The following is a 15,244-nucleotide window of genomic DNA, read 5'->3' on the forward strand; positions in this document are numbered from 1 at the left end:
AAGGTTCCATGCTTACTGCCATATGAACACATCTGCTGATATTTCTAAAATTCTAAATTTTACCAGTTTCTGTTAAATTTTGAATTCTGCTTAAGCATAGTAACACTTCTTACCTAAATTTAATAAACATCTGTTGCTTGAGGTTGCTATTCTACAAGCTTTATAAAATAACAGACAAATACATTATGATAAAGAAATATTGAATTATTTTCATTTAGTACTATAATTGAATTGCTGAAATCTTCATGTACAGATAACTTTGTGAATTGGTTTGTAGGTTTCCCTGATATATTACCGTTCCTATCATACAAAGATAACAATTTAGATTTTGACACATATGCCCTTTTCTTACATCCCAAACGTCAACACGATTCTTATCTTATGAAGTGTGTGTCAACTACAGTATTGTATTGTTATTCATATATGGTGTGAGTCAAATTACTTTAGTAAAGATGGCGTTAGTAACATTTTCGAATTTTCTTTGTTTTATTATGTGTGTCATGGTGTCTACGAAAGTTACGTTATGTCATTTGGATTTTAATGACCAGCTGATATTGAATCTCATCGATAAAGTTGAAAACATGCAGGTAAAGATTAATAAGTTGGAAAAGGACAACCGGGATCTGAAGCAATCTATAAGTGTGTTGATAGGAACTACAGCACGATTTCGACTACATATAGATGACCTGACAAACAGGGTGTCTAAATGTGAAAGGAAAGAACCTGAGACTGATAGTAGCATTGTGCAATTAGGTGACAATGTATATAAAATACCTTCAGACGACAGAAGTGAATCAAATGTACAAAAGAACTGTCAGGAGAATGACAGAGACTCGGAACATACAAATTATAAACAAGATGTTCATCGAAAAAGTAAATAAACTTATTATTTTCTTTATAGATTTAAGGTAGACCATGGGTAATGCATTACCTCCACTTTGAAGAGTATTCAAATAGGCTAGAATCGCTTGTAAACTACATTGAAATTGAAGGGCGTGGGTTCAAACCCCAGACGGAGGCTTTTTTCTTTCTTTTTTTCTTTTTAACATTATTTATGTATCTCTCTGATCCCCTATGGAAGAAAAAAAGTTTGATTTAAATTATATAATTATTTTAGGTATTTTTTTTGCTAAATAATGCCAAAATTTATAGAAAATATGATACCAGATATTTTCAAAGTTCGATAAAATAAAAACTACACGGTAAATGTATTTTATATTTCGCATGATCAACTAAAATACCTTTGAAAAAATTTAGGCAAACTTTGAAAACAGACCCTCATTTCGATAAATTTTAGGGATATTTTGAATAAGGGATTTTAGATAGGGAAATGGTAAAATTAGTGTTAAAAGTGGGTGGGGAAGGGTAACATTTTTATACATATTAAGAACATTTTGTTTAGAAACAAACATTTTGCTTGTGTAATGTGTTACCTGAATGTTATTATTTGTTTCTTAACAATGAGCAATAGAAAAACATTTTTTATAATGATGATATTACAGATTATTTACAGTATCCTCATTTCTGAAAATAAGCCCTTCTAATGGCAAAGTCTTAGTTCAGAAATATATCCATAACTCATAAACCACACGGTAAATTTTATTTAAATTTTGCATATAGGTGACCTTGAAGACATATAACTGTCCTATGTTGTCAATTTTACAGTTCCTTATGGTGCCCATTACCCATGGTCTACCTTAATGGCAAAAGAATACTAAGTAAATATATCAGAAATATCGTTATAATTTTATATAGGTTGATATTCTTACTTCTCTATTTACGTTGGAAAGAGCACGAAGCTTACATACATTTTTCATATGGAGCCCTTTTTATATAGATAAAAAAAAGCAAAATCACTTTTTCTTGACCGCTTTAGATTAATATGAATGTGATGAAATTATTCTTTACACCATGCAAACCAATGAAAAATTGATTACAAAAACTTTTACAAAACATGTGCATAAACCAACAAAACCTACTTAAAATAAGGATATTGAATGAACATTCATTCTGAAATAATTTGCAGAAATCTTTGTTTTGATGTATTAGAACTAGTAAGTTTGATATGAATTGAAGTAATTTAAATGATAACAAGTACTTGTTTAGAATTATGTACAGGAAAATGTTTATATATTATCATGTAATTGTTTTTGACTATCATAGATAGCATAGATAGACGTCAAACGTCGGATAATATTGCATTCACTGCGTATTTGGATCACGTGATCAGAAATTTGGGCACAGACCAGCCAGTCGTGTACAACCAGATTCTTCTAAATGATGGCGGAGCATACAGTGACAAAACCGGTAGTAGCTTATATAATCGTTTGTTACAATGGTCTGAGTAACGCTTTTGTATTTTGAAAATTTAGTTTATGGAATTCTTTATGAGCAGCATTGTAAATATCTCAGTCCACATGTATCTTAAGCGCCCCCTAACACCCCATCCTCTTTTTTAATTTAACAAATGTGCACTTGAAGTGTCGACGAAAAAATTTATAGTATTCCTTTTTGTTATAATATATTCATATAATACATGTATAATATGTTTTTCAGGAATATTCCGAGTGTCTGTTTCCGGGGTTTATCTTCTATCTTGGTCAGTGACGGCCAGAAAGTTACAAGGGGAACATGCATATGACGTATGGGTAAAACTTGTTGTTAATGGAGTTCATCAGGTAGTTTTTCTTTCGTTGAATTTATTATTTATTTATTGTAGAGATAACATTTACAATGATTTATAAGTATACAAAGAAAAGTTCATATTGACTTTTATTTTCGAAAACTGTTTACTGATACTTAAATGATTGAAGATTTTTTTCTTTATATCATTAAAGGCTATTGTAAAAATGTATAATACGTTTACAACTTTCTTCGTAGTATATTAGTTAAAAAAGAAACTAGTTTCTAAAAAGCTATAAATCGTTTTCTTATGTTGTTTCGGCGTTTCGAATAACAACTTTATTCATACAATTAAGAATATGATTCGATGTCAATTGAACTAATTTAATCAGAACCGAAAGGCGTTAAAAAGATTGACAACTTTATACTGATTCTTAATAACATTGTATGTGTTTGTTTCGATAAAAAAACAGAACTTCGTTTCTTTTCGCGTTTCACAAACTGCTACTTCAGCATAAAATACAATCTATGTTGCAAAAAGAAAATGAAAGTCTTCTGCATAAATAATACATGTACTTTAATTTGATATTTTGTTTTGAAAAGAACCAAATTGATAATAAATCAACACTTTTTTTTACATATGTTTCAATAACTATTATAAATGCTAGGTATATAAATAGGTTGCCTCGTGCATAATTGAAGATGAAAGTCATCACTCAGTGTCAGTCTGTCTTGAAAAACAATAATTACTGAAATATTTCTATATGTAAACCAAAATGGAATGATTAAGTAATTCGACCGAAGTGTGCATATGTCTTTACGTACTGTTTCCGACGAGGCGATAAGACGATTGAATACAGCGACGAAACGAAGCGATGGTTCCAACGGAAAGACGTTATTAAATATGAGATAACATATATAACCGTAAGCACATCAAGCTTGTTTCTGTATGTCTATTTTATATTTTAATGTTGGAAACAGACAGGAGCAGTTGCTGAGAGTAGAGACGATGCAGACGATAACCAGGGAAGTAAGGCTGTCGTTTTACATCTGAACCAAGGTGACGAGGTTTGGACGTCACATTACTCCTCCTACCCGGATATGTTTGGTGACGATACTGAGAGAACAACATCGTTCATGGGTGTTCTTCTTTATGTTGATCAATGAAATATTGTATTTGAATAGTACAAAACATTAAATCAAATATGAAAGTATTGTATTCATTAATATCTATTTACTTTGCTGAACGAATATGGAGAATGAAGATAGTTTTGTATACAGGCATTGCACTCTTCTTTCACATCAACGCTTTACATGCAAATAACTGCAAATAAAGTTGTTATTTAAAGAACACAGTAAATGTTTTAAAATTTTTGGAAAGTTAACAGAAAGAACGACAAAAATAAATGAATGCATGTAATATTTGTAATCTGAAGGTCTGACTGACCTAAGCTTTATTTAAAAACATTGTTGTCTAATAGCGTTCAGTTGGATATGAAAGACTCCCACAATTGTTAAAGAGGGTTGTGCACCTTTTTTCGTGCACTTATATCTGAAGGTGCACGAGGACGCATTCAAAAACATGAGCCCGCAGGGCTGGGGATTAAACCAATATATATATATTAACAAATGTTTTCCTGATTTTTATCAGTATCTTTTAAAGTGAAACCGCGTGAAATTGTTGATTGCTTCTTTGTTACTCCTAATAAGGACTTTAAAAACCTTATTAGGATATTATAACTCTTAATTTGTAACAAAACCGAATTTAGAGACTTACAAAATCCTAATTAGACGAAGAAAAATACCTAATTAGGACTTTGCTCAACTCGTAATTTGGAGTTTTTCTTAAAGTCTAACTATAACCCCAATATGAAATAATAAAATATAAAGGGCCCCACATTTTAATAAGCAAGTAATTATAAAATATTTGGTTATTATGCCCTGTGTTCAGTATAATACTTAATTCAACTGGAATTCAACATTTAAAATTTGGATATCACATGTTGTAAATGCTGGAGATCATTGTTTATATTTTATAACGTGTGAAATAGATATACAAAATTATACAAAAACATGCAGTTTATTAGAAGGAAGACAACCCTGGAATGTCATAATATCCATATTTATTCTAGTTTTCTTCCTTTAAAAGTCAAGGGTTTTCTGAAAGGTAATGTTTTTGAAAAAGAAAAATAGTTGAGATTAAAACATAAAAAAAAGTGAATGTATGCTAACATTGAATATTATTTTATGAATATTAAGTCTATTTGTACACGATATTAAACATTTTGAGATTAGCACTAAAACTTTTGAAAACATTTTAACGACGCAGTCCGTAGTGCCAGATGTTTTTAACAACAGGGGCCATTGGCTGCAAAACGCTCACCTTAAGACAGACTGTTGTTTGTCCAAGGACCAATTTTAACACTAAGGTCAAATTTTGAACAATTTTGATAGAAGATTTATAGACGATACTCTATACCAAATATCAAAGCTCTGAGCCTTGTACCTCCAGAAAAAAAGTAATTTTAAGATTTTACTGCAAGTACAAAATGAAATTTAATGCCCCCCCTGTCTCCATTTTGACCCAGGGCTATAATTTGAACATTCTTGGTAGAGGTCCACTTCACAATGTTTAATGCCTTAGCCTTTGTCAATTCAGAGAAGACTTTTTATGTTTTACATTACTATTATTTACAGAAAAGGTACACGTATGACTCCCCTTGCGCGGCCAATTTTGATACTAGGAGCAACATTTAAATAACTTTGGTATAAAATCTATCGATGATTTTATATATCAAATATCTAAGCTCTTTACCTTGTACCTTCAGACATGAAGATATTTTTTTTATTTTTTACTTTACTCATTTACAGCAAAAATCATGACACCCGGCGCGGGGACAATTTTGGCACCAGGGCTATAATTTGAACAATCTTGGAAGAAATCCCCTACACAATGTTGCATACCAAATATCGTATCATTTGACAATTCAGAGGACAAGACTTTTTAAATTGTAACTATATCAAAGGAAAACATATGATTCCCCGGGGCAAGGCCAATTTTGACGCTAGAGGCATAACACATTTGGAAGAAAGCCTATAGATGATATTACATACCAATTTTCTGAGCTCTGAGCCTTGTTCATGTACCTTTAGACAAGAAAATTGCTTAAGTTTTTATTAAATACATATAAGGGAAACCTTTGACCCCCGGGATGATTTTTCTGTTTGTTTAGTCTAAGTTTTCTACAAAAATAACAAGCATTGGAAGTATTTAGAAATTGTAATATTCGGCTGCAGTTTTGACTTCTGTATATATGTATAAAAATTTTGTCATGACCCAAATATTCTACATCGTTATTCAAATTATAATGCTCGATGTTTTGTTTATCTATACCATGGCAGAGTCGTATTTTTTGTACCGACTTGCAATAATTTGTATATATTCTTTGATTGGTGTGTAAGATTGATCAATATCGTATTCATTGAGATCTTTTCAAGTTTAAACCCACATATCTTTATTCATTTATCCATTATGTTTGGAAAATCCTTTATAATAAGTGAATTACTATTTACTATAGAATCACAGATCATGGAGATGTGAACTTCGTTTGCATGGTTTGGATTTTCATAAGAAACTAAGAATGGTGAAGTTATCCACAATATTATATTACTTGTTAAACTTTGTACTCGTTTATTGGTGCATACCTTTTCATAGATACCTACTTAGATATATTGTATCTTGTTTACAAGTTAAAGCAGCTGACCTCCAGAAGATAGCAGAAAACTGCCGGCTTGCTAATATATTTCAAAATCCCCCCTGAAAAAACATTATCTAGTTTAAAGAAATCGAAATGACGCTTCAAAATGTTCATATTTTAACATTATTGCTGAAAACAAACAGTTCGCTTTTCCACCAACGGGAAATACCTTCTTTTATTATACCACGGAATTCTGTAATCTGGTTTTTTTTTCTAGTATCAAGTGATTGTACAGGATAATATCGCGACCTGTGCTCCGGAACGCACGGATTTTATCAAACATAATTATAGGGATACTAATAACTGCTTTTGTTTTTATATTTGTAGGAATTCGTGGCACTAAAAATTATAATTGTTTAATTATTTCATATATATGATGACCAATATATCGATTTAACATTTAGCTTGAAATGTGATAGGGGACGAAAATTGATAAACGATCCCGGGCATACCGGATACTGGGATTTTTACGGATCACTGTTGTGACACATGACCGCGTTAAATGAATTATCCTCTCCTATTTATATTGTCTAGCTACTGCGTTTGTAACGTAGTAAATTATGGAAAAGAAAACCCAATATATTAACGCTTTTATCAACATTCTTTCTTGAATTAAGGTGTCAGTAATGATGGATTTATACAATAAACCTAACTATATCAGTATTTACCATTTACTTGAAGTATTATTTCAATTTTTTTCATTTTACCATCTGGAGGTCAGAGGCGTTAAAGAGCTGCATCTTTCAATACACACTGTCTTATCAAATAATTTATTTACATTCATACCAAAACAGATTGTATTAAGTTCGCCACCTTCTAATTGGTACTTTTCATAAATGCTTAAGAAAGAAATTTCCGAATCTTTGTGTGTTTCCTCATATTGCTCCAATAACCTGTAGATATGTATGAAATAATAAGCAAATAGTTTTAATAATGTTAATATGAAGCAGATGTTGGTCTTTACAAAGGCGATTATCGTATAATAATAAAAAGCATTTGCGAACATTTTTTGGGCTCTATATTTCCTTACCAATAGTTTTAAACTTTTAACATTTAAAAAGAGAAAAAAAACAAACAACAAAAAACAAAGAAAAATAATAATTTTAACATTGTAAATAATGTTTGAACTATAAGTTTATGGAAAATATACTTTGAAATCAAAAACACAATGTCCACAACGACAATAAATTGATTTCTAGAGGTTCGAGAATATTTGGTACAAACTACATGTATATATTATATCTTTAGTTTATATAAGTCTGAGTTTGTACAACAATTACATTACAAGTAAAATGGTTTCCTGCGGGGAACATTTTTAATGATATAAAGATTTTCCATTTAACTATTTTCAACATTGTTTGTGGGGAATAAATAAACGCGCGGTTTTATCAGGAATATAGTTGACAATAATCGATCAATATAGAAGAAGGTCTTTGGAAACTGGTGACGGTTGATGACCGGAGAAGGTCGAACATAAAACAATTATTTCTTTTTAAGAAAATGATTAAATAGGCCCACCATTTTATGAATTATTCCGAGCAAAAAAAGTAAACACACAAGTTTAAATATCTCTATTTGTTCTGGCAGATGCCACTACGAATATTTTAATTTTGTAGATTTTCAGTATAAACAATTAATTGTTTGTAAAATTTGAGATACATATTAAAGAAACATTGATAATATTCAAACACATCATTCAAATTTTTCCACCTTAAACGGTAAAATAATTATAGAAAATTAGAAATATCACGTAATAGCTGTTTGTTCTTAATTAGGTGTCACTCTGACTAATTCCCTAGAGGTAAATCCGTAACGTACCGGCAAACGGTATTTAGCCAGGTTTTCGAAAAGGCCAATTAACCAATCATGTACGGTTTACAGATCACATGCTCCTCCATGTATCGAAAACAGGTCACGTGCTCCTCCATGCCTCTCCAGACCGCAGGGAACAAAGTCGTCGTTCAAAGTTCTCCTACATGTTTAAAAGAATATAACCAAAATATGCAATGACTTGTTTTTTGTCCACATCTTACGTTTCTTTATAATTTCACGGTATTCACATGGTTATCAAACTGACTGGATGAAATTCTCCCGGGTGTAATGATTCCATGTAAAACAAAATCACGTGCTTTATTCGTTAGAAGATTGTGTCCGGATCTCGGCATATAATGAATGCGCAAAGAAGTGCCGAAAACCATTCCGGTCATCTCACATCAAAGGAAATCGTATGTTGTTATCGTTATGAAATTGTGATATTTTAGGGAGTGTTTTTATAAAAGTTGCCAACATAGCGGAAAACAAGTTTTATGTTCATGACATGAGACCAGGTCGTAAATATCTGCAAAAATATTTTGACGTACGGTTTGCAAAATAAAAACGGACTTGGTGTATACAGGTGCGGATCAAGAAGGGGAGTCACGCACATAACCCCAAGTGTATGTGTAAGTAATAGGAAGGTTTGATAAAACGCAATGGTTTTAGGGTTTTAGATATAATGTATTAATCATAAGATGGAATTGTTCTTAGCAGAATTGGTAAAAAACCAGATAGTAATTGTTCTTAAATATACAAATTATGAAAACGTTTTAATTTTTTCATATATTTTTGGTTAAATGGGATTTTCTTTATTTATGCATATAAATTATTTTACTTTATCTAGATACTTTATATCTGTTTAAACAAACATACCGTTCAATGTTTTACTGTTCATTTATATAACATAACATAACATAAATTTTATTTAACATAAAATTGTAAACATACAATTTATAGTCAAATCATATTCTGTATAGTGTAAAGTGTTACAAGTTACAATTAGCCGAGAAGTATTGTTAACCAGTATGAACAAATGTTATGATATATGTAACAGAGTTTGCATAAGAAATACTTATACATGTAAGAAACAAATGTACTTAAACAAAGAAGAAAAAATATTTGTTAACGTTGCCGAGAAGTATTGTTGACAAATAAAAACAAAGGTTACGACATAATTGCATAAAAAAAACTTATGCATGTACACAGTAGAACGAGCTTTGTTCACGTGCCGAGAATTATTGGTGACAAGTATAAACATAAATACGCTTAAATATGTAAGAAGCTACGTAGAAAGATATTTGTTAACGTTATCTCATATCGATATCCACAAATCAAACGGCAATTATAATATTTCTAAGATGACATAACCGTTGTATATGTACTAATCATTTATTGTCGTAGTTATCTCTCATTTACTTGTAATCATAAGAAAAAAAAGTATGTTATCGGATATTAAAAATCTTAAGTTATGTCCTCTCTTTAAATGCATAGTACAGATAACTTGCCAGATTATTAATTGTTTTGATATTTTTGCTTGTCATTAGTGTTTCGAATTTCTACATTGAAGGTCATCTACAAAAATATGGTTTAAAAAACTTTCTACGTAAATTGTAATATTTCGGGCATATTAATAAGAAATGGTATTCTGTCTCTACTAAATTTAATGAACAATTTCGACATTTTCTGTTTTCTCTTGGAATATTATCGTGCCTTCCCTTTTCTATTTCGAGATTATGAGCTGATAGTCTAAATTTGGTTAAAATAATCCTATGGCTATCTTTGTTTATAACGCTTAAATACTTTTCGCACTGAAATTCGTGTTTAAAATGACTGTAAGACGAAAGTCTGTTAGAATTATTAATGCTTGAATACCAATTTTGTTTGTAGATATCTAAAATTCTTTGCTTTATGACACATACATTTATATTTAAATTATCTTGTTGTAGCCAAAAGTAAGACATTCCTATTTGGTTCAGTATATTTTTTATTTGATAAGCCCAGTTTTTTTCTCTGTATAATAGCTCATTATCTGCATCTTCTTTTAGCATGTAATACATTTTTTTAAGAATTGAGTTATCAGGTAACTTAAGTATTTTAATCCAGTATTTAAACAATATGATTTTACGGTATATTGCCATTGGATATATCCCTATTTCTCCATATAGTGCATCTAGATTTGTTGATAAAAGTTATAAGATTGATGGGTCCCGTAAATGACCAGAGCTAAATTTTTTTTATAAAACAGTGATTTTGTCGATATTAGTGATATGAGAAAAAATATATTCGTACTACTGTTATCGTTTACACTTACTTAGATTTACATGCTTATCTGGCAATTTTCTAAGACAATCTATACGATCTTTTACGTCTTTTTTGACCATTTTCGTTTAAATTGTTTAAAAAAATTATCATGGCAAAATCTTGCCTAAAATATGTGTGCTCCATTTACTTAATGAATATAAGTTAATCTAAAATTATTATAAATATACATTACGAAAAAATTACATTTCTTTCTGTCAATCCATAGCATCTGAAGACTGGGTCACTTACGGGACAATGGCAAAATCATTTACGAGTCCTTAATAAATTGCCAATATATGAGATGATGTGAATAGTTTCACATTTAACAGTTGAATAATAAATAAGTAGACACTATAAAAAATTCGTTAGTAATTTACACATTTTCTTACTTGTCCATTGTATACACCTGGGTATCCCTTTTGAAAATAAGACTTAAGCATATTTGGTTTTCCACGTGTTGTTTTCAAAAACGAACAAGTTTGTGTAATTTTAATAATTGATTCCCATTCCCAGATATTTGTATTGTTAGATGATAGAAAGATTATTCCAAGAAGCCGTACTTAAGGACCATTATCTCGAATGTTGGCAAAATGATATAGAATATTCTAAGTGGACAAAACCCAACACCTTTAATTTTATAGAGTGGACATAACCCCACATATTTTAATAACTAATTTGTATTGACCTTTGATGAATAAAATAACTGACATGTTTTGCACTTAGAATAATTAATGGTAATTAAGATAATGAATGTTTACCCTTTAATTTGTATTTAACAATTAGTAATATTTGTTTATTACCATTCTATCATATAGTATTGTGTATTGAAATAAAATGTAACATACCATTTATTATCATGATTAACGGAACTGCGTTAAATAATTAAAGTAACTATATCAAACTTGAGTAAATACTATGTTTTCTTACAAGATCAAAATCATATGAATTGTATGGTTTTATAATAAATGGTTATAAAATATAAGTGTGGGGTTATATCCACTCTATAAAATGTATGTGTGGGGTTTTGTCCACTTTATAAAATTTTGTGGTATCGGTTTTCACGTGTCGGGTTTACATTGGAATGTCTTACATTCGTCAGAGGTAATAGCCTGCGAATTTGCAGAGTGCTGGTTAAATACTTATCTGTTAAATCATAATTCCCCGCTGTTACCATGACTCCACCAGCAGCACTGGCCAATGCGAGGTAGCCTTTATTTGCATAAAATATAATAAAACAGATTAAAGTACATATCAAACATAGAAAATTAGGTAAAAACAACACTTTTATAGAATATATCATAATTATTATGAATTTTCCTTTTTAAGATCAAATACCTAATTCATTGCATTTATCTATCTCAAAGTATACATTCATCCCTACAATATGACGCATTATATATAAAAATATATTAATCATTAAAGTCATAATTCATACTTGAAAATGATATAAAACGCCAATTTTCATACCACGCGCGATGTTTTCAAATATATAATTCATTATTTAACACACTAACACGGACGGACAAAAATCTACAATATGGTGCATTATTTATGAAAAATGTATTAATCATCAAAGTCATTTTTCATTGATGAAAACCCCAATTTTCAATTTTTGTCAAAAATATATAGTATATTACTCTTCTACACACTATCGCGGACGGACGGACAGACAGACATATATTTAAATGTATTGATTTAATTTAAGGACACATCCATCTCTACAATATTGCGTATAAAAATATATTCATTATCAAAGTCATAATTCATAGATGAAAATTATGACAAACACCGCGCGATTTATGTTACAGTATTTGTACGTACTATTACGTACGTGCGAACAGACATTCATTTAATTCCATTTATTTATTTTTAAAGTGAACATCATTCCTTACATGATGGTATATATATATATAAAAAAAATCTTAAATCTTATATAGATTATTATTTATTTTTATTTACTGTATTTTAAATGTCTAAATTGCTCAATTTTTGCGTAATTTTAATAAATTTGGTATCAAATATAAATTTAGTATCAAATAAGAGGAATTTAAAGAATATTCATTGCTTAAATCCTAGACCAATGTTCAATATTTAGCAGGGACTTTTATCAAGTTCTTTGTTTAAGAAATGTTAAGAACAGGTCACTGGTCAGACATACGTTTCCGGCACGGCGTTAATCTTTGCCACCTCTGCTGTGTACAGAACATTTAAAGTACGGATGCTGGGTAATTAAAATTGACAGATCAAAACAGATCAAAGATAAAATCTTAGGATTGACCAGAACATAATCAGCGCAAATTCTCTAAATATTCATTCACTTTGTGAACCTCTAGCTTTTACTATCACAGTATAGTCTAAGATTACATTTGTGATTTTAATAATTTATTCCTTTGGATTTATACTTGGATTATTTCTCTATTTTTGGAAGTATTATTTGCTATAATTTGCTATTATATAGCTTTTTTCTGTACATTTACACTTGTATATTTTATTGTATTTGCTTTGAGCGAGCGATATTGTTTAATATATCAGTAAATTTCACTGATATAATTGAATTGCTATCATATAGCAGATTGCATATTAATCTAAATTGATTTTAGTATAAATCATTTCTGTATAAAATAGTTAGTTAGATAGTTTAAAGTAATATATTTGAATTAAAAGTTTATTATTTCTGTAAAAATTAGTTTGTTACTTTATTTGTTTTTGTATTTTACTGAGTTTGTTAGTTTGGTTTTATTTTTACGCTCATTATGGCCTCTTACGAAATAGTTGCTCGTGAGTGTTATCTTTGCAGGGAGGAGAAAGACCGCACGGGAGATAGCATGAAGCAGACGAAATTTAAGAAGCTGACCCAGCATCTCCGGACCAAACACGGCTTTACGGCAGTGCAAGCAAGAGGGGCCGTTAGTGTTAAGAAGGTTGGAGCCAATAAGAAGACGAAGTCGGGTAGGAACTACTTCATGTGTAAAGAATGCAAAATCCTGGTAGCAAAGAAGGGCCAGCACTTGCGGACGAGTCTACATGGATTGCAGATTAACACCGGGCCCTACCAAGAGGCATTGAGGTCGATGTTCATCTCCGCCCGCATGGCCATGCCGCCGTATGACCATACAACCGAGGTAGGTGACGTAGGGGATGCCGTGCTTGATAATCACGACGTCCCCGACATTAATTTTCCAGATCCTGGTGACAATGTGAACGAGGCAGCCATGTTCGAGCAAAGAACCCCAGCAATGTTCGATCCATCAGCACCAGGACCAGCACCAGTCCCAGGGCAGCGTTTTACTAACATTGCGTAAGTGTTTCGTAAGAATTATCGTACCTTTATGCTTGTGAAGGGTCTCAGTCCTGTTCATTTAGTGATATACTCTAAGCGTAATATTTCGGGTAATTGTAAAAGTCATTTCAGGAAATTTGGTAAAAGAAAAATAATAAAATACACCTTGAACTATACATGGTTATTTTAAAATAATAATAATAAACTTATCATGAAATTAATGTAGTTAATTCTAAACTTTGTTACTATGTGATTATTCATGTAAATCAAACTTTTTGAAAAAACAAAACAACAAATAATAGACCCCAGTTACATAGCCAAAAATGCCCTGAAATCACATATGATATTTCGTTATCTCTTTATTTTGCATTGCAAGATAAATAAATTAAACATTCTTTATGTAGCCATTTGAATTTGGGGGAGAGGATTCAAATTATTTCTTGCATATCAGACAGGATTATCTACCGTTTACACTGGTGCTAGAAAACTCTGTCTTACACCCCAATGTAAGACAAGTCGCGTGCTTTAAATAACGTCATAGACGCGCGCCTTTTATGAATGAATTGCGTTCTTAGGATGACGTCACTAAACCGTTGTGAATGAAGTTGTACGTTCATACGCTACTATAAGAAAAAAGTGCGTTATGAGAATATCAGTTTACGTAATTTCTGTTCTGAAAATAATAGATATGTAATATGCAAGAAAAAGAATCAAACACCGGCTGTCGGTACAGACGGGAATATCTAGCTCTCGGGTAACTGTTTAGCGGAAACTCGGCAGAGCCTCGTTACCGCCGTAAACAGTCACCCTCGAGCTAGATATTCCGGTCTGTACCGGCAGCCAGTGTAATATTCATATAATATTGTTATAGTATTTCAATATGGTACCAGAAACAATCATTATGTATTGTTTGTAACATCATCGGGAGAACTCAACATTTTAACAATCGCGAAAATACATTACTTTTATGAATATTGTGTCTCCAACACAGAAGTAAATAACAAAACATTATCGTGAACAATTATCAGCACTAAAAGTATTTCTTAACACCATTATTTACATCTACAAATACATTCAACTTACTCAGGAATGAATTAAATCTTTGTGGTGACAATTTGACAGTGAAGTCGGCATTTTGGTGTCGGTAAATTTTGCAAGTGTGAAAAGTACAATCAAAGGTATCAGACTGCAATAAATATCCAACAGTACCTATTCGGGACACCTATCCTAAATGTGTAACTCTCCTATTGTTTACTTTGTGTATAAATGAAGAATTCTTAATCTAAAACTAGGCTGCGGATCATTTAATTTTAGTGTATTGATAAACTTTTGTGACGTAAAACGTCCGCAGCTCTTTCCGTGAATCTGATTGGTTCGTAACATTCCGTAGTCTATTTTGATTGGACAAAGACTCTGTACCATTGAAGTAGTCCGCATTTTCCAAAGGAACGGAATTCTTACGCATTTC

General features: G+C 31.0%; 1 protein-coding gene across 2 annotated transcripts; it reads left to right on the forward strand.

Moving 5' to 3' along the window:
- The first annotated feature begins 22 nt into the window (after positions 1 to 22).
- On the forward strand, positions 23 to 3,837 carry LOC132759293 (uncharacterized). 2 transcript variants are annotated; one of them, XM_060751041.1, is made up of 4 exons: positions 23 to 873; positions 2,164 to 2,307; positions 2,557 to 2,678; positions 3,604 to 3,837. In XM_060751041.1, exons 1-4 carry the CDS (start codon positions 453 to 455, stop codon positions 3,787 to 3,789), a joined length of 873 nt encoding a protein of 290 aa, XP_060607024.1. In that variant the 5' UTR covers positions 23 to 452; the 3' UTR covers positions 3,790 to 3,837. The 2 variants fall into 2 exon arrangements, with proteins under 2 accessions (XP_060607024.1, XP_060607025.1); XM_060751042.1 differs by having other exon boundaries at positions 2,173 to 2,307.
- Positions 3,838 to 15,244: the final 11,407 nt, after the last annotated feature.

This window comes from Ruditapes philippinarum, unplaced genomic scaffold, assembly GCF_026571515.1.
Source record: "Ruditapes philippinarum isolate M1 unplaced genomic scaffold, ASM2657151v2 ctg2135_1_1_1_1, whole genome shotgun sequence".
Taxonomy (NCBI): domain Eukaryota; kingdom Metazoa; phylum Mollusca; class Bivalvia; order Venerida; family Veneridae; genus Ruditapes; species Ruditapes philippinarum.